This window comes from Melospiza melodia, chromosome 1, assembly GCF_035770615.1.
Source record: "Melospiza melodia melodia isolate bMelMel2 chromosome 1, bMelMel2.pri, whole genome shotgun sequence".
Lineage (NCBI taxonomy): Eukaryota > Metazoa > Chordata > Aves > Passeriformes > Passerellidae > Melospiza > Melospiza melodia.
In genome coordinates this window covers 150,882,145-150,909,943 of record NC_086194.1, presented here as the reverse complement: position 1 = coordinate 150,909,943, position 27,799 = coordinate 150,882,145, and the positions used below count along the sequence as shown (strand labels likewise).

Below are 27,799 nucleotides of genomic sequence, written 5' to 3'. Positions count from 1 at the left end.
CGTGTTTCTGCTATGCTGACTCTCAAGGAACTGAGAAAATACAAGACTCAATGGTGCTGCTTTCCCAGACACCAGGTACATACAAAAACAGTGCTACTGTTGATTGAATACTGGAAGCATTGCTAGTGCTTCCAGTATTCTCCCTACTACTTTCAAATAAATGTCATTTATATTGTAAAGCCTTAAATTTCATTGCTAAATTAGTGTAATAGCCACATTCTTTCCTGTAAGGAAATGTAGTTACTATAGTAAATCTATTTTTGCTATTCCACAGGCCATGATGCAGTGGGAGGCATTACAAAGTAAAATCTGGACATGGGAATGTCCAAATGAAAAGAGAAGTACAACCAAGGCATAGTATTACTTTTATAATTACACTGATCTTACATTCTAAAAAACCAACACTCTTTTTAAACCAAACTGAATAGTACAAGATCACAGTCAGAGTTAAAATTAAAATATAGTGGCAGAGCTGATACTTCAGTTCTTCAAGGCACTGTGTTAGCTTGGTATGTGTAAGCACTGCTCTCTGGTACAGGGTGTGAAAAATATAAACTACATCATGGAATTCAAAAGTCTATTCAAAAGCCATGGAATTCCTACCAAATGACAGAGATAAAGCAATATACCAAATTCTGGACATGTTAGGTAAATCAATTAAAAAAAAAAAATCTCTGAAACAGCATTGTGTCTGAGGAAACTGGAATTGTTAATAATTGCTCATTATTTAATAAGTGATATGATATACATCCTCAGGAATATTCTTCCAAAAACAGAAACTGTTCTAAAGAGAAAAAGTACACACAAGATTCAGATGCCATGTATCTTTTTTAAGAGACAGTAAAAAGTAAAATGAACTGTGAGCCAAAGTTAACTCTGTATCTTCAAGTTTTATTTATCAAACTGAAAAATCTCTCCAACTTTCTCTTTTCCTGTATGAGACCAAAACTATGAGATGTTCTGTTTGTATTACAATTATACTAATTCAATGCAGGTCACTTGCATTTTACTGAATCCAGATGACATTTAGTAAGCTAAACACAGGCCAATTGGCTTTTTTTTTTTAAGGTGGGGGCTGGTTGCCGCTGGGTAGGTCATACAGTGGCTACAGAACACAATTGCCTGAATTACATTTTGACTTACATCAAACACAAAACTGAAGCTAAAAACTACCACTTTTTTTCTGCATGCCTTCTAGATTTCCTATATTGAAATGTACTAATTTAAAAGTCATCTCTTTCCACCCTGAGGTGATAGATACGAACAGATTCAAAGTTTGTGTTTTTCCTTCTTTCTCTATTTAGTTTAAAAATATACATTTTTAATAGTCTAAGTAGTACAAACAATTTAGTTTCCACTTTATTTTTAATATCCCCAGTGGCTAACTAACCTTTTCAAGCCTGCTCATTTGAACATACCACAGTAAAAAAGAAAAACATAGCAGCCTAGATTTAGTGAGTACTAAAAATAAGCCTCTTCTGTTTCTGCAACATCTGTATTTTCCAATCAACCCGAACTGCCAAGTAATTAGCCATACAATAACTTTTACTGATAATGAAGAGAAACCAGTTCCAGAGGAGTAGGAAAACCCTCAAGCTTATCTCCAAGAAAGAAATAAACAAAATGTCTTTCTTAATGCTTTAGTTTTGATCAACGGCTGATTCTCTTTTGACAAAAACACTAGCTATAAAACAGTAGTTAAGATCTATGTTATTAAATAAAAAAACAGTTTAGACTTAGTGCACCTGACTGCAAATCAGTTAGTGATATTCTTTCTAATCATGTCTGCTGGACCTTGGCATCTTTTTTTTCCCCAGAAGTTATCCACCTCTCAAGCCTTATTATCAATTGCTAAAATAAAGTAGCCTCATTATTTGTGTATTCTGTAACACACTGAATTATACAAAGTAGTTATTATTTGTATCATCTCAAGATTTTGTATCCACCTCTTATTCCTACCAATATGATCTGCTACACTTCCAACAAATTTCACCCAACAGAAGAAAACAAAGCACAACACAAGAGATTAATTAAAATGCATTACGCTAATGGCATCCAGTGCTAATTAGATGACTTGGTCATCTCTCACTCTACAGGATATCAAGGACATAGAAGAGAAAAATTCTTCATAATTAAGAAAAAAAAAATCAGAGCATAAGATATTTTGGAGGCCAGAAACATAGAGACACTGAGAGAAAAGACCTGCAACAATGTGAACTGGCCTTGAATCTATTTTTCTTTGCTTAAACCAAATTATAAACAAACCCGAAGAAAGATAAAAAAAATAGCAAGTATCTAGAGTCAAGAGGCCTACATTATTTAGCCTGGAATATTTTTAAGAATTTCATAAGTGTTGGGCTTGGGTCTGCGGCCTGTGTTTTACTGCCCTGTCCAAACACTTACTGATCATATTTTCATTTTTTGTTCCCCCTCAAGGCATGGATCATAACTTTTCCACAGTGACTGACACTGCAGAGAAAAAAAACAAGTGAAAGCAAAGCCCTGTTACTACAGGTACACACAGAAATCACATTCCTTCACAAACTGTTTAGGAACAAAATCTATAGCCTATATTGCTGAAAAAATTACAGTTTAGCAATGTGGCAGTTGCAATCACTCAAGTATGCAAACAATATAGCAATAGTTGAAGCACTGACCAGAAATGCTGATATTGTATAAATGGGCCATATCATACCCTTAATTCCTAGCAGCTTGTCCCCAGTTTATACAAAATACCTCAGGGCAGACAGAGGAAAGGATTTCTGAATGCAAGGGTTCTTCAAGATACAGCAGCCATATACAGTTACATGTAAATGGCCTTTCCTCTCCACAAAGGATACATTAGCAATCATACTCCTGGTTCCACCAGCAACAGGATAACTACTCACTGAGTAAACTGCATAGTTCACATGAAGCATCCCAAAAAGCCTCTTCAAGATTCATCTTGCTTGAACAGCCTTTGAATAGCAGGATACTCTACAACATATATGCAACTACCAAGTGAAGGCTTTGTAGATCTGAGAAATGTACACTTTGAAAATGGTGAACTTGCATCTCTCTTGCTCTAATTGTATGTATTCATTCCACTCAAGCAGCTTCACAGAACTTCCTCTATCCAGCCTAAGAGTATATAGAAAACTCCCTTAGAGCAGAGACAATAGAGGCAAGAAATATTCCTAAGCAAAGTAGGAAACTAAAGCATGAATGACATCTATGTTACCTGAGGGACACGTGCAATTGGAAGAGAGTATCAGCTGGTAGACTCCCAGCATAAAAAAATAATAAGCCAATCCCTATAAAAGTCCACACAGAGTCACAAAGTTAATCAAACTTCTCCATTCCTCCTCAGATACAAGGTCAACAAATAAGGAAGACTCTATTAAAAGGGGCAGGTTGAAGGAAATTACTACAGTTACAAGGATTTCTGAGGGACACCACAGTCACAGAGCGGTTGATACTGGAAGCGACCTCTGGAGGTCATCTTGTTCAATCCTCCTGACCAAGCAGGACCACTCATGGGCAGATGCCAAGGACTATGTCCAGACAGCTTTTGGGTACCTAAAATATGCTCCAGAACACTTCCTAGCTGAACAGGGTTCCTAGGGCTCAGAGAGGGACTGATTTAGAAGTTCCTCATGGCAGCTAAAACACGGAGAAGTAACGCAAGAGATAAAAATCCTACAGAAAACGCTTGACATAAACAGGAAGAATCATTATCTCCTGTGGATTTCCAAGACAAAAGACCTCCTTTGGAAGTCCCCTATCTCAAAGGGTAAGTTTTGAAGCATTATTCCAGACTCATGTTTTCCTGAAAAGTGTCAGAAACTATTCCTGACAAATATTACACTCTTGAGCTTAAGGAACAAAGATGTTCACAGGGACTTGAACTTCACTTGACTTCTTTCCTTCTCAGGAGACTGATCCTCACCTGGGAAAAAGCAATCCCTCTCACAATATCATTCCTCTTGGTCATCTTTACATACAGTGTCCTCAGGCCACAGAGGAACTCCTATGTCTAAAGCTTCTGATGTGGATGATGAGAGGTAGATGTCCTCACTGTTGGAACAGGACAAAGACTGAAGCTATACCAGGCAACCGGAGTCTCAGATAAATGCTGAAAGTCACCTATAAGCTAGCACAGGGTGAATGCAAATTCCAGACATACAGCCCACTCATCCAGGCCAAAGCAATATGCTAGTATAAAGAGGCCATCATACAACTTTGCATGAAGAGTGCCATGTATTTCAGGAACGCCCTTTCCTCTATCATTGTATTTAGAGCTTATGTCTTGTCTCTGCAACCCTACACATTTAGCTGAACACCAGACCGCAAGTGCACCCAAACCTATTTCAAATCAGAAATGGGAGCCATTGATTTGGAAGACAGCAAGAGCTGGAAAGCTGCTGAAGGCTATTGGTTCAAACTTCAGGTAGAGAAAGGCTGGGCACACTGCTTGAAGACACAGCACTCAACCTGAAGGCACTGAATGCAAGTCATAAAGCAAAGTTTCCCTAGAACAGACAGCAACACCAGAAAGCGCAGAGGGTGGTATCTTAATCATTCCTCCTGCAGCTTCTCTTGGCTACTTACAAGGAACTACCAGGAGTGATGGACTGAAACAATGACTCAAAAGCAGCACAGCACACTCCAAAGGGCCTTTCCTGTGGCAGAGACCCAGGCACTACATAACCAAGACCATCACCAAGTCCCATGTCTAGTGAATTATTTTCTTTGTCCAAAAATGGATATGCCCACTGAAGAAGGAACTTGGCCTTCATAAGTTAAAGGGAACATAAAAACATAACTAGGAATGGCATAAAGATGATTAAAGAAGCCACCCAACCAAAATAAAGAGCATTCACTTTGTAGAAATTATTCACTTACTTTAAACAAGTCTTTATTTAAAGCAGTAGCAAACTCCACAGTCAAGTCAAAGTCAACTGACATACAAAAGGAAAGGGAGATTGTTCCACCTTTTCTTTACACAAAAAAATAAAGAGAGGGACTATGAACATACCTGTTACAGACTGCTGGGCTATGTAATCCCCATGTTAGATTAACACAGGCAATGATTTAGAAGACAACAATATAAAGAGAAAAGTCAAGTGCTTAAGCTGAAATTCAAGCACACATTAAACTAAGAAGCTGATCTTAAAAACAGCAACAAAAGTTTCAGATAGGATAAATCCAGGATAAATTCCTTCAGAGATTCAATGCCCGTAATTATGTCTTTCATAAAAAAAGAGCCAGATTGAAAGTTTTCATGGGAATCTGCACAGCAGCACAGATAAATACAGGATGATTTACCAGGTTCTCTGCCTAATTCCACTCCAAATGACCTATGTGATGTCCAATTGATCCAGAAAATGCATAAGACTCATTTTCTACACAGTAGTTAAGCATTGCTTGGGCATCCACTCTTGGCAGTAAAACGGAGAGTGTCTCGGTTTAGTATCACATACAGCTTTAAGTCCACTGGAGCTCTTAGGTATAAACATTTTGTGAAGGGCTATATGAAAATCAAATTTGCACTCATATGATCACCAAGGAGACATCTGCAAACTGCTGAACAAACAATGCCTTACAAGTGTTATTAAACATGGACACTAAAAAATAATTAAACAAATACTCATTTTCTGCATGACTGAAAAGAGCCATTTTTAACAGGGCATTATTTGCAAATATATAGAACAAAATAACTCCTCTGTGTTTGTGTGCCTGTGTATCTGTACAGAGTTCATTGAGAGATAAATCAATATGTAAATATGTATTCCATATAAAAAAATAAGCTCTTTCTTCATAGATATTGAGATATGTTTATGGATTTTATATATACATATATATTCCTCTCACATAACTAACTCCATAGATAAAGATATTTAAAAAAACAACCCAGTAACAATAAAAATTTGTTGTTTTCTTCATCTTCATTTAATGGAAGCAGGTTTCCACATGTCTGCAAACAGCTTGCAATCATGGGAAAAAATACAAAAAATACAATGCTCATTTTTGTCTGAAAATACTAAGGTTCCTGATCACCTTCTAGATGCAATTTTTTAAATCCTACTGCTCTGCCTCTGAACAAGATTTGCCTGTATTTCCCTAGCAAGGCTGTCTGTACTGGAGATGAGGCATAACTCTAGGTTACATGAGCACAAGTTACAGCAGTTAACGAATGGTGAATTCTCAAAACACATCAGTCACATCCATTAGCTACTCACATGCACACCCTGAACTCACTGGTTTTTCTCTTTAAGAAGCTGGTGTGCAGAGACAACAAAATACAAGTGAAACTACTAATACTGAAAAATCTGAAAGCAAAGGCTCCCCCAGTGAAGGGACTGCCATGGCTGGGATCTGATTTTCTCTGTGAAACAGAACTCCAATCTCTCAAGGAGGCTTTGCCAAGTTTCACTCCTGTGGCTTGACTTACCTTTTCTCTGCTTGCATGCTGGAGAGCTCCCCTTTGCCTGGCCAAAGGGCCGGGGACATGAAAGGAGGTGGAAGAGATGAAAATTCATGTGGAAATTGGGAAAAGAAAGAATATTCCTGAGCACATCTTGCCTGACCTAAACAATCCAGACTAAGTTTCAAAATTTGGCTTTAACTTATGGTAGGGGACCAGCCAATCATTACTCAGGCTCTAAACAGGGCCATTTAAAACCTTCAATTTCCAGAACAGATCCTTATACCTGCCAAATGGCAAATTTTCTTTAAGAACCACTGTTTATATATTAAAAACACTGATTAAAAATAAAAAATCTAACCACACATACTTAAACTGTCTGTAACAAGAAGTCAACCTCATTTTTGTAGTGAATACTCTAATCAATTTCTTTAGATAAGTTATAAATACCCTTAATGATAAATTTAAGAAGAGAAAACATATAACTTAACTCCTAAATTTGCCAGAGGTTCTGTAAAGAACAGCATCCAAAACCAACACAGCTTACCTTTGCATATCTCCCACCAGCATTAGCTTTCTCTGCCATTTGGACTTAACACCCCATACATTCAAATGACTCCCTCAGTGAAAGAAAAGCCATCTTTGGTTGACCATCATTGGAATGGTTATTTGAAACTGGTAATCACACAATTCTTTCAATTCTTATCATATTACCAGTATTTTATGGGAAACAGATGTTAGCAGCACAACTTAGTAAGAATTATTGAACAACTTTTCTTCCAATTTCATAACAAATTAGGCAATGCTTAGTTGATGCATCTGAAAAAAGTTACAGAATTGCAAGCCCTAAGGCACAGGGCTGGTGTCATAATTTAAACCATCACCATCTGAAATGCAAAGGCATTAGAAACATAATGTTTTACTCTGTTAAACAAATTTCCCTTACAGATGAATTTGTTAATAAATTCTGAAGCCTCAATAGCAACCAAAAGCTCCCATTTCAACATCAAAAATCTAGCAGAGTTCTTACAAACATAATACTAAAATTCCCCAGATGTTTATAAATAAGTAGTGAAATACAAATAAATAATTAAATACTTTAACAAAAACCCACTTAGCCATAGCAATTATGAAATTATGATAGAGTTTTTGATTCCTATCATGAAATCAAAACAAAGCTAGAGAAGGGAATAATGCAGAAGTCAAATCATCCTATGTGTACACTACAGTAGCAGAGCCTAGGTAACAATTCTCAAATTTAAACAAAAGCAAGATATTTCCAGTGTCTGGTTTTAGCTCCTGATTTGCTGTCTTGGGCCCTAGTAATCCAGGTTACTGCCTTTAAAGTCCCTCTGAGAGGCTATTTTTATAAATGTAACTGTCAAAGGAAACCAATAAAGGTGGAGACTTTTGTCAACTGCTGAAATTCTGGAGTGTGAAAGTTAGTTATTTTAGCAACATGCATCAAGGGCATCTTTTGATCAAAGTTGTGCTGCAAAAGGCAAAAAAAAATGTCCTGTGTCAATGCCAGGTTTGGCAGTTTCCTTTTACTCACCATGTGTCTTCTCATAACTGTCATTAATTAAATGTGTAACAAATGTAATTATGATGTTCAGGATACACCTTCTTCTTCTGTTAACATTAATTTTACAGAAAAAAAAGTTCCCTTCAGTGAAAGAAAGCTGAGCCAACAATGTTTTTGTTTTCTCAATACAGGTAAGGAGTTAAGGTAACATCCCAAAAAGACTATTAAAAAGCAGTAGGAAAAGAACACGGTCAGTGTATGAAACAATACCTGGAAGACATATATGACTTAATGGCTTAAGAAAATGAACATTATACCCACTGACTTAATCTGTAAGTACTAAGGGGTCAAGAACAAACTCTTATATTATGGGCATGTTAGTCTAGTTGATTTTTATCAAAGTTCTTTCCAGACAACACTAAAGCAGCTTTAGGAATCACAATGCTAGATCAGAAACATTGCAGAAGAATACACTGTTCTCCTGCAGTAACTAACTTTAAAAAAAAAAAAAAAAAAAAAACCAAAAAAAACTAATAGGTTAAATTGGTTAAATTTTGCATCAGCTAACTTAATGCTGAACTGAACCTTAATCTAACCAGAACATGCACAAAGTCAACAAGCCAGCAGCAGAAATCCTGCAGCATATGCTTTAGCCCCTTGGTGAAATGCACCTCTGTGTCCACACTCAGTCCAGGTGCTGTGAATGAATTCTGTACTAAGGGTTATGAATTACAGCCTGAAACAGAAGTCATCTTCCACATGGAGAGAGGTAAACATGGAAACAAGCTCAGAGGCCAGGTACGTGACTTTGGGTACAGAGGCAGGGCACTGCACTGCTCCTGAGCCGCAGCCACATCACATCCTGCCCTCAGCCAGCACGGCTGTCAGAGGGAGCACCCCCCAACTTTTCAACACTCATCCATGACAGACAGACAGACATGTCCTCTGGCTTTTAGCCTGTCCTACTGCTCACCCAGGCCTACAGCAGTAAGACCTTTCTCAAGCACCATCAGCTTACCATAACATTTCCAGTCTAAAAAGAACCTTCCAGCTACTGCACACTCCACATATTTTCACACCAGGAAGTGGCAATGCAACCAGTTGCTCCACAGTCACAATTCATACATGACAATTCACACAACTGCTAGAAGGATCAAGTTCTAAGAAACTTTGTGCCAATTTCTCTAAATAATTTAATTACTCTGACTGTTTAACAACAGCATGTTTTACAAATTAGGAACTTGCATATGCTCATTTTCACCACAAGAATCAAATGCTAGCTACTTCTAAACATCAAAAAACACAGCTTGCACAAATTAGTCATATTACTCAGAGAAACAAACAAAAAAGCAAGACATTTACAGTATGCACATAGTTGCTCCAGAGACACTCCTGGAGCAAACTGAAAGGGGGACAGTACAGGCAAAGTTCACTTGTGTCTGGACGTACCTGCCCAGTGTAGAGGTGCCCTCTGTCCCAGGTTAGAGTTCATGACTATTACATTTCTTAAGGAACATCCCACTTGAAACAGATGACTGTTTAAACACATGCATGTCAGTTCGCCAACAAATCTTGTGCTGGCTGATGCTACCTGTTTTACGTTTTCATAGCATGAGGAAAGGAGCAGCAGCAGAGAAAACACTGGGCTGCCATCTCTAATGCCTCCAGTCCCAGCAGCAGGACACTGGGAAGTACTGCACCACAGGCACCCATCAACTCCATCAGAGGTACTCTCTTTTCTGGGAAAAGATTACTTCACTATCTTCCAAAATTATTCTAAGTTTCTGGGGGAGAATGGAAAATGTAAGACACCTTAAACTTCTCAGACTGTCCAGTGTTCCTGTAACCATTACTAAAAATCCAAAGTGCTCTACCAGAACACCAACTTTTTCCTCATTTGTTAACAGTATAGCATGGAGCTCAGAGGAGGAGCTCCTCACAGCACATGAGGCTTCTATCAGTAGAGTTTTTTAGGCAAGTAGGTAATGATTAGCAGTGTTTGGAAGAATTATGTCCATGCTTGTGTTTCTGAAACACAAACTGATAATGTATTAAGATTTGTGGCATTTGGAACACCACGTATGTAATTTTCATAAGGTGAATTCTCAGACATAGTAAAGAAGCACAGACAAAAACAGAATCTGGAGGTAACACTCATGTTGCTTTTGTTTCCTGTGGGAATGCAAATATTGACAACTTACATCTGGAAGAAAATCTTGGATCCACACAGCTTTAAAAGCAGACAGATTGTGTTATCTAAAAACTATGAATTTTTACTCTACTTTTCTGCAGGTAGTTATTACAGCTTTCAAACACACTTCTTGAGACAGTGTATCAAAAATACTTCCTGTATCTCAGTGCATTTTAAAAACAGCAGAACAATAAAAACTGGCATTAGTACAGAAAATTCGAATTAAAAAACAAAATCACAAGTTGTATACTCAAATCATTTGAGTTAGTTTGTAAAGTACTGACTGTGTATTAAAGCTTTGTCTAAGTACTTAGTAAGTAAAATCAAAGGCTGAGCCAGGCTGATTTCATTCTTCTCTAAAACCAGGGTGGTCTACAGGCAATTTTTGATACCACTGGTGTTGCCAGGGAAACAAAATGAAAACAGGTGCCATCAAATACAAATTAAAGATTTACTTCTATTTTAAACCACCTAAAAACAAAGTTTCCATAAACTTAACTGATACTACTACAAATTTGACAATACTTTACAACAAGAAAAGGATTATAAGTTGTCTTTAGACCATCAAGTTTTAACTGAAGCAAATTTAGACTGATTGGCAACACTTCCTTTTAAATAAATAAATTTCTTCATTAAATATGCATCATCCTCTTTAAAAATTACCTAGTGTACATTTTAAGGCAATATAATACCATGACAGAAACAGGGTACATGCAGTCTTAATAAGCTTTCTTCATTCGAAATTTTAACCACCTCCCAATCTAAGCAATTTTTTAGATTCTTTATAAAGTAAACAACCAGTATAGGCTCAAAGCATATAAAAATCTTCTGGTAAGTAGCAACAGAAGCTTAATATTTTCCTCCTAATTTGATTGCGGTTTTCCCCACATATTAAAAAAAAAATCAAATATCACTTTAACTAAAATCCAAGTAAATACACTTCTGCTTTTAAAACTTGTAATAATGAGCTCAGAAATTGACAATACAGCAGTCAAGTCTCTAAAGCACTTCCTCTAGGTCAACTAGCTATACTGACAGAACACATATTTTTAAAAAAGTGAACATACAATTCACTTCAATAAATAAACATTAATTCAAGTTTCCAAGAATGTCTTAAAATTGTTTGCCGAGTTCTTTTTTGGCTTAAAAAGACATTAGTTCTACACAAAAAATTCAAACAGACAATTCAATTAAAAGCAATGTACAGATTCCCTCCTCTTTAAGGAAGCTAATTGCCAGACTGCATAAAAATTAACCTTGTATATTTAGTGCTAACCCTAGAACTTGAAAGATAATAGTAAAAAGAAATGGAAGTATATTTCTAGCTAATATGTATAGCTCTTGACTTAAAAGTGGTATACTTGACAATATCCTGGAAGATATTACAGAACTGCTAATAAAATTACTTCTCCTAAATCTGTGCATAAACACCTTGCTGAACTATTTTCCACATCCACAGTGCAGGTTAAACAGAAACTGAATAAATTCAGCATACAATTACATGTACAAATGATGGAAAGTTGTTGGTTTTGTTTTTTTTTTTAATAACAATGGCTGTAAAGCTCATTAATAGAAAAGCCTTGTTATGTTAAAATTGTCATTTTAGATTTAATGACTCTTGATGATTGCCTATTCCAAATAAAATTTTCTCGAGAACTTCAAGTTGCAAACTAATTTTGCTTTGCACTCTGATCTATGTTTACAATATTACTAACATCACAAATGAGCAATCTATAGCAATTCAAAAACTTCTGAATAAGCCTTTTGGTAGAAGGTTGTCTGCTTGTTTGCTGTTAACATTTGCCCAGGAGAAAGCAGCCAGCTCAGGCACAGTGGGTGCTGTTATCCTGTGCCGTGCTACATCTGCCGAACGCATTCCGGGCTTTGCCCTCATTAACGGCTCTATCAAACAACCTTTAACAATGCTTACAGGCACAGGGCTTGAGCCAGTGCTCACTCAAGTCATAAAGCATATTTTCATTCATTTCATGGCTTCATTCAACCTCTGTTTACTGTTCCATTATCTTTGAAAAATAATTTTTCCAGGTCCAACATTTACCACCGAAGTGCCTTGTAAATAAACAGGTAGCATCATGGTATGGGTCCTTCTTTCAGATTAGCACTACTAAGAATCTGAATCACTCACAGAAGATGCACAGCATTACATGAAACTAACCAAGATCAAACTCCCTTTACAGTTATTTTAGTTAAAAGTTTCAAGTTAACTCACTTGTGTGTAATTATGAAATTACTGTACTGATCCTCCACTTACTTTGAAAGTGATTAATCAAAGTCAGAGAAAACCAACCATCAACTGAAGCATGTCTCAAATTTCCTATTCAGGGGAAAGTCTAAAAAGATGCATGAGTTTAATTTTAATTAAATCCTCATTTAGAAGCACGCAATAAATGTTTTCCATTTAATTCAAGTTAAACTCCAGTTCCAGTACAAATTTCAAATATTCTCTGCTTCTGCTACTTTATTACACATGACAGATTTACATTTCCTTTTTGCACATATGCACCAGCAAACGCGACATAATTTTAAAATGTAAGGAATTTATACTTTTAACAGTAATAAACATTAATTCTACTTCAAAAAATTCTAGTGACATAAAGAAAATTCTGGTGATGTGAAGAAGTGACAACTCATTCTCTAAGCCACAATCAAACATGTATGCTAGATTCTGCAACTACTCTTTAATTGCACTTTATTTACATTGCACTTTAATTATATAGTTTAATTGCACTATATAAACTTGCAGTTTATATAGATTAATTGCACTTTATTTATATAGATTTGTTACATGAACTTTTAAACCATCTCCTCACTGAAAAAAAAAAGCAAGATAGAGAGATGCAAGAAAAAAGGAGGGTAAATAAAAAAGGCAGGAAAACAACAATTACACACATCAGATTGTAGACTATTTGAAAAGCTTTAATGTGAACAGGAATAGGATGCTACCATCCTCCAGTTTAATCACTGAGCACACCTCAAGTAATCTCGTGTTTTCACTGCAAATCAATGCTAATGTCATACCATTAAAGAGTTCAATAAACCAGAGAGATCTGTCAATCCTTTGTTTGGGAAGCCATATGGCAGAATCTCTTTGAAAAGTTCCTTGGCCTATTAGGAAGAAAAATTTTACTATCTTTGAAGTTTTGCCAGAGAACAAATGGTATTTTTTCCTATCTTGCTTTCATAGTAGTATTACAAATCTTTCTTTCACATGAAATGGGCTGATGTTAAACCCACAATCCCTTTGCATAGCAAGCTGTCCAGTCTTGGAAACTGGATGCTGCCATGCTGGCTTATCATTCCCTAGGAGGCTAAATACTCATCACTGAGTCTGGTAAAGTCAAGCAATGAACTGTTGATTGCACTTTAGGAAATAAATAAAATATCATATGCTATATTTCATGTGTTTTGCAACCAGATACTTCTAAACTTGTCTTCATTGTCTGAGGAGAATTCACATACCACTTCTTTTCAGTCCATTTATATATTTTGACTAAGCCATGCCATAGGAATTTTCATTAAAATTCTATGCTAGGCACACCAAAAAACTGAAAGAAATTGTAATTCTGTGCCACAAGAAACTAGACTATACCCCTAGAGCTCTTCCCTGGGTTGACTTCCTCACTCATAAGAATTTTTCCCCTTCACCTCTACAGCAAGTCCATAGGAGGGCAGATCACAAACAAATAAGCAAATTAAATCCTTTGGAAATTCACTGCCTGCATTAATCCTGCAGGCATTACACATTAAAGAAGAAGTTATGTTCAAAGGGTACTATGCCTGTAGGTATGACTAGTATTTCCACGAAAAATAAGAGCTTAAGGAAGAAAGTACTTGAAATCACCTTCCATATATGAGTGAACACCAAACATATTTTAACTAAAATCATAAATCATACTTTGAGTTTGGAGACCCATACACACTTTGAAATTAAAAAGAAAAAATCTACAGAGTAGGATCTCTGCAGCTCCATGATCAGCTTGCCCAAGGACCACAAGTGAAACTTTGACAGAAAATTATTTTTTTCTGTGGGACCACAACTTGCCCTTTATTTTCGTTTTCAATTCACGACTAAAAATAAGTCAATCACAATGAAAGGTAATGTCAAGCTGAAAAAAGTACCTAAAAACTCTTCTTTCTATCTAGCAAAAATGTCATTACTGTAATAGTTAATGGTTGCCTTAATTGTATTCCAGAAAATTTAGAAATCAATCTCCTCACATTAAGGTACATACAACAACCCATCAAAAACATGCATGCACCTAATTAAAGAATAACAGCTGATGAAATAAGTTATCAAGTCCAATTGTTGTTACAATTATAGCAATTCTCCTGGTGATCAGTAGATCTATTATCTGGATATTAAGACTCTAGCAAACTCTATGCAAATATTTCATTTAGGTAGCACCTCAGGTATTTGCTCACAAAAAAATGGAAAACATGCACAGATATGCAAGTTCAAATGTACACAATCACTCATTTTAATTTGCCCAACATTTATCATCTTATTCCAGATGAGTTGAAAGGAGTCAAATCATGAAGAGGGCATTAGGACCTGGTCTGCACCTCAGCCTTTACTTACCACACCATCAGCAGTTCAGGCTAAAAGGTCTGTTCACACACTATAAACATTGCCCATTCATTTAAAATAAATAGTAAATACATTTATTTTGACAAGTAAATTAAGTGAATACACTTATTTTGACAAATAAAATAAATCTTTAATAAAAAAGCATTTAGCACCTTTCTTTTTAATGTATTGCCTCGTCTGTTTTGGTTTTTGATTCATACAACAATTCCTGCACAGCAATTATTCATATTTTGATCAGAGCAGGTGGACAGGTTGTTTACTAATTTGCATTAGCAGCATATTTAATTAAAATGTAACACTTTCCTTTGTTAAGAACTCTTAAGTATGTCACACTTCCTTAGAGTTCAGTCCTGAAAAGTTGTTGAACAAAAAATGAAAACTACCAAACATACAGATCAACACTGGTATTAGCAGAGCTGCAACTGATCTGAACCACATACTACCACTACTGCTATACACTCCAGGAAAAAATGTTCCATATGCCATTAGAATATGGACTTGTATTTCCCATGGTGATTAATGTGGAAAGCAATTCCTTTAAAACCGCTTTTTTTCCTCAGTCGGTACAGAGAATGTACTTTACCTTCTGTTAGACAAATACAGTCTGGTGTAAACAATGCTTATGGGTTTTTTTCCTTAATAAAGTTGTAACACCTATTTGAAACTTTGGCTACAAACAGTACCAGAGGCAAATATATTATGAATCAAAACTTGACTTCAGCTGCATGCAAATGGAAGTTTCCCTCCAAGAAGTTCTGCTGTATGACAGCAATAGCATTTAAAGATGGAAGAACAGAAATGCGGTGGAGAAGGAGGAAGGCTTTGTGGGGGAACACTCAGCCATGAAAGATCCAGAATTCTGTCTAATTTTGTCAATATGCCCAACCAGAAAAAGCCTCAAAGGACAATTAGGACAGCTATAAAAATGCCAGTTTGTCCCTTAAGACAAGCATCTTTAAGGGTCAACTTCAGACAAGCTCTGCAGTTTCCTTTAATAATTACTAAGTTTTAATCACAATAAATTTACAGATGGCCAGCTGAGACTCTGGTTTTGCAACTACCTAAATCAACTTGGCTGATGCCCAAAAATAGATGACCTATTTCTTCTATCAGTACCACCCACACATTTTTGTCCCCACTTAGTTGGAGTACCCTGTTAACAATATCATTGAAAGCTACTTCTTGTTACTTGGTTAGTTTTCTGATCCAGCTTATCATGTGACCACCTAAACACTCATTCCAGCAGAAATGGATGTTGGAAATGCATGGAAACAGGCAGGAATACCACCCCTCTGCACCCACTGCCTGCATTTAGATCTGTATAAAGTAAATACAAAAATTCCATTTAAAGCCTAGAGAGGGTCAAAGGTCTTACAAGAGCTCTTTGAAAACAGAACACATGCTCCTCCAATTTCTCTACTGTCACAGCCCTATCACATCAGTGCCTTGGGGTCCCCACAGCAAACACATGTTACTTGCACCTTAAAACAGCACAGCTCACTGTCATTCTTCCACAAGATTGTGAAGAGTAGTAAAATAATGAACAGTAATGTCAAACAAATATCCATATTTTAAACTCTTTAAATATTAGCTCACTCTATCTTGACACAGCAGGCAAGAAGACATCAAGTTACAAATTAACAGCGTCTCATAGAAAGTTCTTAAAAGGTAAAGGACTTTTAGAAGTTAATTCAAAGTCTTTTGCAAAGATAAGCAAAAGCACTAAAATAAGAAAACCATATAGTTTTACAAACCTAGTCTAATTTAAAAGCAGTAATGGTGAGATAAGATAGGTGAACTCCTAAAGAAAATAACAGAAATGAGATAACACCACATGTTGGAGAGAAGAAATGCAAGAGTGACTGTACAGAAAGACAGAAGTTGGGGGTTTTTTTCCCTTTCCTCAATTTCTGGCACAAAAGGCATATAGAAAAGTGTCTTCCTAATGGCTGAAAAAATTGGTCCCAATTTGACTGCCATGCTCCACATGACACCTCTTTTTTCTTAGAGCCCTACAGAGCAATAATTCTCAATTCAATCTCCAGTTTTAATGCAATATGTCAAGAATAAAAAAACGGGAAATTGTAGTTTGTTATAAGATACATCAGGAATAAAAGGTTATTACAAACAGATTAGTCCAGGGTGGAAATGACACAGGCTAAGCAGGAGGCATGGATAATCTGGGTAAGTGCCATGGAAAAATAAATATCATGATTGAACTTAAGGCAAATGGAAGCAGTTCAAATTGGCTTCCTCCAATTCACTGCAGAACATGTGATGCCCACATGTCCATTTCCAACAAGCTTCACCATAAAGAAACAAAGACCAATACTGTGAAGTGTTGAAAAACAAATCTAGCACCAGCTTCTTCCATGCCACAACAATGTGAATTACTGCAGCTGCCTGATAAGCATGAAAGAAAAGCGCTGGGGCTTTTTCAGTCTTTTTGTTTCCTTGTCTTTTGTAAGAGAGCTACCAGCATTTATTTGAAGCACACCAACCTGTCAGTAACTGTTCACCTTGCAAAGAGGAGGAAATTTTATAAGACACACACGTTGCCATTTTACAGTTGGTCTAAAAGGCTGAAAAGCAGCAACTCCCCTCAGCCCATTTCCTCTGCCCACTACACGCTCCTACAACTTCTCTGGCCCAGTTCTAGGAGGTTTCTATCACATCAACTTTTCAGAACATCAGCTGCTTTATCCAACTCCATGTGAGGCCACAATAATGTCAGTGTTTGCTTAACAGAAAGGTCAGAAACTGGCTATGGACAGGATGTCTCTAACAGCAGCCGCCCACACTTAAATTGATCATAAAAATCTCAGCCTTGCAGGAATAACTGATCACATCACTGCATGAATATTAAGAAAAATTTTAGTAAGGGTGGCCTAGAGAAGGACCTCAAAAAGAGCCATGCTTAAGTTGAAAGACTAGCTTTATGGCAAAGTGTTATTAAAGCCAAATACGATCAGCAGAAGGATCATATGAAAATCATGCAGCTTAAAGGATGTTCCACCAAAAAAATTCTTACATGACAATTTGAGATCATGGTTTGTTTAGCAAAGACAGAGGATATTTCACAAGCATGTTAACACTTTTTAGAAAAAGAGCAAAATCACAACTGTTACACTAAAACAGCCCATTCTCTGTGCTCTCGTCACAGATTAAAAATAACAAACTTAGAAATACTAAGGATAGATATCACATGCAGAGGAGTGACTGAACAAAACAGTTAATGGTTCAAATTAAGTTTTGTAGGACTTTGTCTGGGGTAGGACATACATATTGTATCACTACAGGACAGCACATATGCTGCAGTCAGTGGGGACAAGGGAATTCAGCTGTTAAAACATCACTGCAGTTTCAGAGGAAGAGACTGAGTCTTGACCTAGAACCACAATGAAGTCCCCTTTAATTAGCTCCACTATAAATTGCTAACTGCTCATCACAGCAGAGCAATCAAATGCAGATGCAGACACTTTTAGCCACATTAACCCTGGGTGCTGCACAGTCTGCTGCAATCAACATGCTTTTAGTCCTGCTAGATGGGTTAAATTATTTAGGTTTGAATTATTTTTTTTTTATCAGTAAATTCCTTGCTATTTCTAGCAGCTGTATCACCCTGTTTTAGGGAAACCTTGAGGACATCTCTATTTCTCTCTCCATTACAACTACCTGAAAATACTCCTTCTTTAAAAAAAAAAAACATAGAAAATACACAGAGGTTTCACTTTTCATCATTAGCAAAAGCAGAAAAGGACTCTGACATCGAGTATTGAGACAGTCCATAATTCTTAGGTGAATAAAGCATTAAAACTACTGAGCTGGCAATTGCTCTTGACCTTTGAGCCTCAAACCAAGTGTGACAACTACAGCTCCTGTTGAACTCAAGTTTGCAGCAGGAAGAAGTGAAATAAATCTTAAGCTGTGCCAAGGGAAATAGAGGTTGGATAGTAGGAAAAAGTTTTTTACAGAAAGAGTGACAAACTACTGGAATAGCCAGCCCAGGGAGGTGGTGGAGTCACCATCCCTGGATGTGTTTAAAGAAAGACTGGATGTGGCACTCAGTGCCATGGTTCAGCTCAGGTGTTAGGGCTTGGGTAGGACTTGATGATCTTGAAGGTCTCTTCCAATCTTGTGATTCTGTGTGAAATAGCCTGGATGACACTTACAGCCAAATACACTATGACAGAAATACTTAACCAGAAGAAACCTGCTGCTTCTTCCCCCTCCAACCTGAAATTCCATTTTGCACCCCCCACTACTTCTTTCCCATCTGAAACTAGTACAAATCTTTGGAGAAGTCAGAGTGTGGTTAAGCAGAGGAAGCTATGCTTGTTTGCATGGAATCTGCTATTTCCTCTCTGCCAAAACACTTGTTTAAAGAAGTCATGTAATATTTCTATTAAACTGTAAATGCAGTTGACAAGGAAATGGCATACTGGCAGTGCATTAACTTTGTGGCAGTGCCAACCAGCCTACAGCAAAATAGTGTGCATGGTAATTTCACTATGCATTCCCAGGCAACAAAATTGTGCCTTACATAAATACCACAGAACTCCAGCAACATCTAGGAAAAGCAATGAAAATTTGCCCAAGCTTTCATGCTTGCCTGTATCAATTCTGTATCATAACTAAAACAAAGCGTCTACATATGGCCAAAAGTCCTGTGAAGCTGTATCATATGACACCAGAAAAACTATTGCAACTTAAATCTGTGTATTTCTTGTTAACCACTGTAACAACTCACTAATAAAAATTAAGAAAAACTGAAGGTATCAAATATACGAAAGAGTACTGACTACATACAAACCCTTAAAAACCATAACGTAATTTAAATGTATTCATTAACAAGAACACATGCTGTATGTAATCCAGAATTGTGTTACATTACATTGGCCTTTGATAGCATTCACTTGATTGCAAGAATTAAACAGATCCACAAGCATTCAAACACAATGACCTTTGATTTATAAGCAGCTATTGTCATGCACATAAAAATCCTCTCTGATAATGCAGTCCTCACCTTTCAACAGCTGGTGCAACTACATACAGTGATGTTACTCAGATGTAATTAAGGAGTTTTTGTTAGAAGTATAACCAAAAATCCCAACATGATCAAGTGTTGATCATGTAATTTGTAATCAATCATTCTTCAAAATATTTTTACAGGTTATTTCACCTTAAATTCCTATAAAAATCCAGCTTCAGAGATACTTATTTTGTTCTCAGCTTTCACTTGAGTATTTTTAGTTTGAATTGTAATTTTAAAACAGTTAATTACATGGAAGAAAAATATGCTGCAGGAAAACTACTAAACTTTGCTTCCAAAATTATGTAATGTTTCTAAATGAAAATCACTCGCTAGCTTTAACAGAAATTTCAGAAAACATCTCTCCTCCACAGAGCACACACAACCAAAAATCAAGAACCCCACAAACAAAAATAGCACTAAATACGCTTGAATTCAGATGTGCATCACCTTACAGTAACTGTATATGAACTGTACCTTCTCTTTCTATAGTGGTGATTTCTTTCTGTTAAGATTCTGACACATGAAGCAACAGCAAAAGAAAACTGAATAAAATTTAATACGCATTACAATTTTGCAGCAAAATTTCTAAGATTTTTCTGGAGAATGGTATTCTTTAAGCAACGTAAAGTGCCTTCTAATTCAAAATGGGCTTTAAACAATTTAAGAATGGAGCATCAGTGCAATCAGCATAGCTGTTCTATAGCTTATTACAAAAGCAGCATTGTAACAGCAGCACAACTAACAGCGTCAAGTTATCCCTAAATAAACATTGATCCCCATTAGCTTCTCCAAGTAATTCCTTTGTAACTGCTATTCCTCATAAAGCAACTAATTCTGTTCACATTTTATTTTGAAAAAGTAAACTCATTCATTAAGAGACCTTAGGAGTCATTAATAAATAAAAGCTGTCAGGTGTAACTAATAATAATAGTATTAGCACTACTCCCATAGGACAGTTCTGAATTCTTCTTTAGGTTATCTTTATTTCAAAACTGCCTTTCAAAAGCAGACTGAGTCTTGGTGATGTAAATCTCCAAGTGCAGTATGAAACAGATTCTATATATTAGCCCAAAGCCAATTAAGAGCATCCTGCTGCAGCTCCATCTCAAGTGGAGATACAGAAAAAAACCTTACAGAAATGTGTTAAAACACAGAGAAACTGGAGTCAAGAGGAAGCAATACAGAAAGTAAAAATTGTTAGTATTAAAATCTCTCTTCATAAACATACAGCTTTATGATTCCAGTATTAGGGGGTTTTGAATGTTTTGTGGGTTTGAGAGTTGTTTTTTTTTAATACAAAAATTAAAAATGCCACCAACACACTTACCCTCATTGGGTGAATATCAGCATATGGAGGCTTTCCTTCAGCCATTTCTATTGAAGTTATACCAAGGGACCAGATGTCTGCCACACAGTTATAGCCAATCTCTTGTATGACTTCAGGAGCCATCCAAAACGGAGTTCCTATAACAGTATTACGTTTTGCCATTGTATCCTGTAATTATATTAGTTATGACATTAAACCAGGGATGCCTATTTTCAGATTATTTTTATATCAATTCTATATTTAAAGTTAAATTATCCATCCAAAGGTCAAATGGTAGTGACTTCCAATTAAGACCAAACAGATTCAGCCCATCAGCCTACACAGGCCAAAGAGGTGACAATAAACCTCATACTAAAATTTAAAGAGATCATCAGGCACTTGATGCACTGGGCTATAAAAACAAACAACTAAAAACCAAATAGCCCTGCAGCACATTAAATACTCACCATGATAAAGTATGTTAGTTCTGCCACTAACACTAGTGGCAGTGATAGTGCCCAGACACAAAATTCAAGGCAGAGGACAAAGGTGAAAGAACAAGGTTGGGAGCACTATAGCATCTTAAAATTATCTTCCCACAGTTACTTACTGTTAACTGGCCAGCCACACCAAAATCAGCTAATTTTGCATGTCCCTCGGTGTTAAGAAGGATGTTTCCAGCTTTTATATCTCTATGTATTTTTCTCATAAAGTGCAAATATTCAAGTCCTTTAAGAGTAGATTTCAAAATAGTTGCAATTTCATCTTCTGTTAGCTGTAAGAAAACATAAAACCACTTTCAGGTATACACAAAAGGTCCATATATTTGACTTATTTAAATCATGATCATTTCATAGTGATTATTGTAAGGAGCACAATGCTTGACTTTTTTTTTTTTAGCAGACCAGAAAAACTTCCATTTTAAAGCTAAAAAAAATTCGAATAAAAAATAAATTATTAAATGCCAACTAAAGAGAAAAAAGGTGTTGTGTAGACTTAGCAGGCCAAATGCTTCTCTTAACTCTTATATAGTGAAGAGTCACATGCCATCACAAATGCTACAATAAATTGCAAGTCAACTGGCAAAAAGATGACAGACATTTCATTATGACAGAAAACACAACAAAGTGAAAAAAAACTGAGACATATTTTGTTTTATTACTTCATAAATAACACCAACTCTTGAGTAAGTCATCAGCTAGCAGTTGTTTACTTTCATCACTTTAGATCAACAAAATAGGAACACATAAGCTCCTGAACAAGCATTATCAAAGAAACAGCAAGAGTCTCTTTTTCAAGTATCAGACCCCCTTGAGAACACTTCTTCATCAACATTTGTCCTCAAATAAAAGCACAAACATGCACATATAACTCATTCCATGTGATGCAACTGCTCAAGGAAATACAAAGAAATTATCCATACAACTGAAATGCCAATTAATTACAGTACACTGATGCTTCAATAGAAGAACTAAAATGAACTTCACACATCCTCAGAAATGCAAGAAACTGGCTCTGATTTGGCTGCAATTCGGGGTTGCATTTTTTCCCTCTTTCCTCTACTTTTCCAAGCCTACACAGAAAATAAATTAAGCACTAGCAATTCCTTCCAGTTTCAGTTCTCAAAGTGTTGGGAGACATCCACACCTCCCTCCAAAAAGCAACCACCACCAAAAGCCTGTAAGAAACAAAAAACCCACTTGTGATCACTCTAAGCCAAAAGAATGAAAGAACAAAAAGGAAAAAAAATATTAGTCAGCAAGATTATCTGCACCTGAGCTGCTCACAAGTTTTAATTACTTAATAAACAGAGCCACTTCCCGTTGCAGCTTCTATCCAGTCTCACAAAACCTAGGTGTGGAGCCCAAGGGCATAGTTGCACATTTATTTAAACAGCAGTCCCAAGCTCCAGTCCCTCCTTTCCCTGCAACCTACAGCAGTAATTCACAGTATCTCAGCCCTCCTTCCACTGAACAACTATAACAGACAGATCCTAGTTGAAAACAAACCTGTCTGCTAAATTATTTTTCCAACAAAACAGTTCCTGGATTCAAATCATGGCATAGTAAAGAAGGACAAAGCAAAGTAGCTGCTGCTCAAATTGGCATTGCTTTCAAAAAAGTGCATGTGTTGATATACCCCAAGAGTTCCAGAGACTTTTATAAACCTTTTCCTATGCTAGCAGAGGATGAAATTGATGGTGGTGTATTAGCTCCAAGCCAAGCACTTACCGCCTCTGCTGTGCATTATGCATTCCTTGCCCACCATTTATCTCTGAGATCTTTCACTGTTTCTATTCAGCAGCACACGGCTCAAAGCCTTCACTTGTGCTACTTTATGCTGACTGCTATGCTGCTTCAAAGGACTGCATGCCAGAAGAACTGAAAACCCTGTTACACACAGTTCAAACAACACAACTTTCCTGGCATTGTGCCATGGGAGTAAAACCCTTTACCTGATCTGGAGTCAAGCAAGAAGGGACTTCAAATCAACTGTAAGATAAACTTAAGTATGGTCAGAAAGATATTCGGAGAAAGAGACAATCTTCATTATGTGAGCTAAAAATTCTATGGTGAATCACTAAAACTGTGATTATCTGCACACTCACACTTCAGGCAATTTAAACCCTGGCTATTAAACACTGTACCACGAATGGTTTAAGACATGCTGAGTGTAACACTTGCTGCCCAAACTTTACCAAATCCACCCAATTTCAGAAACAATACAATGTCCCAAACCTCCAAAGCCTTCCATGCAGCAGAACATGCAACAGAACATGCAACAGAAAATGACCCTGAGCACTGACAAATGTATGGCAAGATAAGCATACAGCTTCCCTCCCACTTTCATCTAGAATCAGGTATTATTAAAAATACTTAGAGGACACGGCAGAGATCGCTCTTCAGTATGTTGTGCTCCTAAGGAGGTAAACACCTAGCTTTAGTTCTTGAAAAATCAACCACATAAAGATCTTTGGATCATCAGCTCTAGATGGAGAAGTGGTTTTGTAGCTGCATGACAAAGTTCAGCTCTCAAAATGAGAGGCTAACAGAAGACTGGAACCAAAAGCTGGCAAATAAGCTATGGAGTCAGAATCCAGCAAACCAAAAGAGAATCCTGGAGTACTGCAACCTGATGCACTATCTGGGGACCCTCAGCAAAGTAAAGCTCTACCATGGCTAAATATTACAGAAGAACAAAGTATTTACACATCCAAATACAAAAGTGGTCAAGAAAGCCCAGAGAAGTGAATAACCACCTCTAAGAAATAGGCAGAGAGCACAAGTCATGGTTATCACAAACAGCAGTAACAGGAAAGCACAGGAAAAAAGAATGAAGAACAGACTTATGATGTTCCAAGACACATCAATTCCAGCTCCAGACATCCTAGATTTATCCACTTGTGCTTCATATAATCATCATCTACATAACATGATGCAGTCACTAAAATCACTACTGCTTATACTGCTGCTGAACATGGCCAAGTATGTACACAATAATACTTAGACAAAATGTTTGGCTTTAATACCTAATATTATTTAGAAAGATGCAATGAATTTCGAGTCTTACACAAGAAGCAAAGAAAGTACACTCAACCTTCCCTAGACAAAATTACCTTTTCAGAAAGTAATGCACTGCCATATTGAACATTACCATGCAATCATCAAAAAAAAAAAGTATCTAAAAAAAGATTTCAAAATCATTAATTTCATTATTTTTGTGCCATTTAAACTTTTTGCAGAACCTATACCATCTATGGATAACAGTGAAAGCACATAAATTACAAAGTTCTCCGCATGTATACTTCTAAATCCAGAAACACTATTTAACTATGCAGTATTGCATCTGAGCTATACTGCACAGTTAAATGCAGTACATAATTTCCTCCCTTATTGGATACACTGAACATTGCTTTAAAAGTTCTATTATGTTGTTCTGTAGACCACAACCATCTTGTGCAGAGGTTTTTGCACACACTAATAGTATTTAAGTATTTTGTACACTGGCTGCCAAAAAGCAAATGGTATCCTGGGCTGCATGAGATAACGTTGCCAGGAGGTGCAGGAAGGTGAGTGATCCTTCCCTGCTGCTCCACACTGCTGACACCACACCTGGAGTGCTGGGTCCACTTCTGGGCTCCTCAGTATGAGAGACATGGACACACCAGAGAGAGTTCACAAAGGGCCACAAAGATGACCAAGGGACTGGAGCATCTCTCCCAGGAGGAGAGACTGAGACTGGGACCATTCAGCCTGGAGAAGATCAAGTTCATGGGGAATTTTTTTAATGTATGGGAATAACTGAAGGGAAGGTGCAAAGAGGATGAAGTCAGGCTCTTTTCACTGGTGCCCAGTGACAGGAACAGAGGCAATGGACACACTCTCAAACACAGGAGGTTCCCTCTAAACAGCAGGAAACTTTTTACTGTGAGTGTGACTAAGCACTGGAACACGTTACCCAGGGAAGTTGTGGAGTCTCCCTCCCTGAAAACCATACAGAAATGGCCCTGGGCAGCCAACTCCAGATGGCCTTTAACAGGCTGGTTGGCCCAGCTGACCTCCGGAGGTCTATTCTAACATCAACCATTCAATGATTCTGTATTAGTAGAATTTACAACTCCATACAACAAAATTAGGCGCATTTTACACCAATTTGAATAAATCATGGGTGGTTTGTTTTAGCTGACTTGTCTATATTTAAAGTTTGAATATAATCCCAAAATAAACAAATTCCAAAATATATCACTACTAAAGAAAAAGTAAGTTAGTTATCTGTCAGAACAAACGGCAAGTGTATGTTCCTAAGGAGGTAAAATCACTAGCTTTAGTTCTTGAAAAATTAGTGGCTGAGGTCCCTGCCGACTGAAAGCTAGGCAGTGTTATTCCAGTTTACAAAAAAGGCATGAGGGAAGACCCAGGAATCTATGTATATGTTAGTCTAATCTCAGCTTCTACAAAACTGATGGAGAGCATCATACTTGGTACTACTGAAAGGCTTTGAAAGAACAATGAGATCATCAGGCATTGTCAACATGGGTTCTCAGAGAGAAATCCTGTTTAATTTGATACCTTTCTATGATGAGGTCACCCACCCACTGGTTTTTAGTTAAGTGAGGCTTACTTACCTCATGGCATCCTTCTGCAAGATGAGCAGATAGACACTGAGCTGGAGGCTGAAGGGCAGGGCTCAAAGGGTTGTAGTGAATGGAGCTACATCTGGCTGGTGACCTGTCACCGGTGATGTACCCTCAATTCTAGGGCTCATTTTGTTCACTACTTTTATCGATAATCTTGATGCAGGAATTGAATGCACCATTAGTAAAATTTGCTGAGGATACCAAAGTGGGAGACGCTGTTTGAATGAAAAGTCTTGCAGAGGGATTTGGACAGAATGGAGCACTGGGCACTGATGAACAGGATCAAACTGAGCAAGTCTGAATGACAGATTTCACACCTGGGATGGGTAACACAGGGACAAGCATAAATTGGGGAGTAATGGCTCAAGAGCAGCACTGCAGAAAGGGATCTGTGTGTGCTGGTCAGCAGCAGGCTCAGCAGGAGTCAGCAATGCACTCTGGCAGCCCAGAGGACAAACCCCTTCCTGCATCAAACTCAGCATCCCCAGCTGGTGACAGAGGTGACTGCCCTGCTGGACAGCCTTGGTGCAGCCTCTCCTTGAGCTCTGTGTGCTGCTCTGGGGCCCACAGCTGAAGAATGAGGGTGAAGGATGAGAATGTGTCCAGAGGAGGGGAAATAGTGATTTTTTTTTTTAACATGATAAAAAATAACACACAGTTCTTTACAGCATAGAGACGAGCTGACACACAAACTAATGCAAACCTGATGGAATTTGTGGAAATAAATGGAAGACACTTTTATGGCCTACCAATTGTTGGAAGTAACAAGGGACCAAAGTACATAAAAACAGATCCAAAGCTCCTACAACTATTCATTTATTCACAAAACTACAAATAAACTCTTAAAATCCACATCAAAATGCTTCCTAATTATATCTCCTCCCTTCTTTACTCTAAATCAGAATCTGTCCTCATAAGCATGGTTAAAAGTTACTGTCTAGGTACTGTAGTGTCTGTGTCCCTACAAGCAACTTTCAACATATAAACAGCTGAATATAGAACCAGACCATAACAGGCTTTGGCACAGCACACAGCTTGCCATCTACTCAATACCCAGTACTCTCTAGTTCTAGAAGCAGTTTGATATTGACATACATGCAGTGCCATTGACAATCACCACACAGAACATTTAAAAGAAACAAAACTATTTCATATTAATATAAAACTATGCTGCAGTCAATGCTGCTATCCTGATCTAGATGTGTGGTTCTGACACTATTCTATTCCTGATCAATCTGTATGGGCAGTATTTATCCTAAACAAGTTGGTCAATTTTATTCTGAGATTTTCCATGCACAGCATCATTCTTCCATCAGCACAGCTCTATACCTTGCACCTTAGAATAATTTCACAGTCATAATCTTTCTGCTTAACTTTTGATTTCTGTTCACATCAAGATCCTCACTTAGACCCTTGTGGAACATTCATCTCTTTGGTATCTTAAGCTAGTTCTAATCCTGTATGCTGTCCCTTTGACAGGTTGGTGCTACCCTCTAAATAAGAGTCAGCCATGGAAAGCTTCTAATCCTTCACCATCAAAACCACATGCAGATTATATATTAAAAAGAATGTGAATGATAAAGGTGAACA

At 37.2% G+C, this 27,799-nt stretch overlaps 1 protein-coding gene across 1 annotated transcript in view; it reads right to left on the bottom strand.

The window, feature by feature from the left end:
• The window catches only part of STK3 (serine/threonine kinase 3), a 126,564-nt gene that overhangs the window by 78,877 nt on the left and 19,888 nt on the right, over window positions 1–27,799 (bottom strand). Inside the window, exons 5-6 of the mRNA XM_063171883.1 lie at window positions 21,683–21,847; window positions 21,094–21,261 (exon numbers count right to left, since the gene is read on the bottom strand). Coding sequence (XP_063027953.1) covers window positions 21,094–21,261; window positions 21,683–21,847 — 333 coding nt within the window. The remainder of the gene's footprint in view (window positions 1–21,093; window positions 21,262–21,682; window positions 21,848–27,799) is intronic.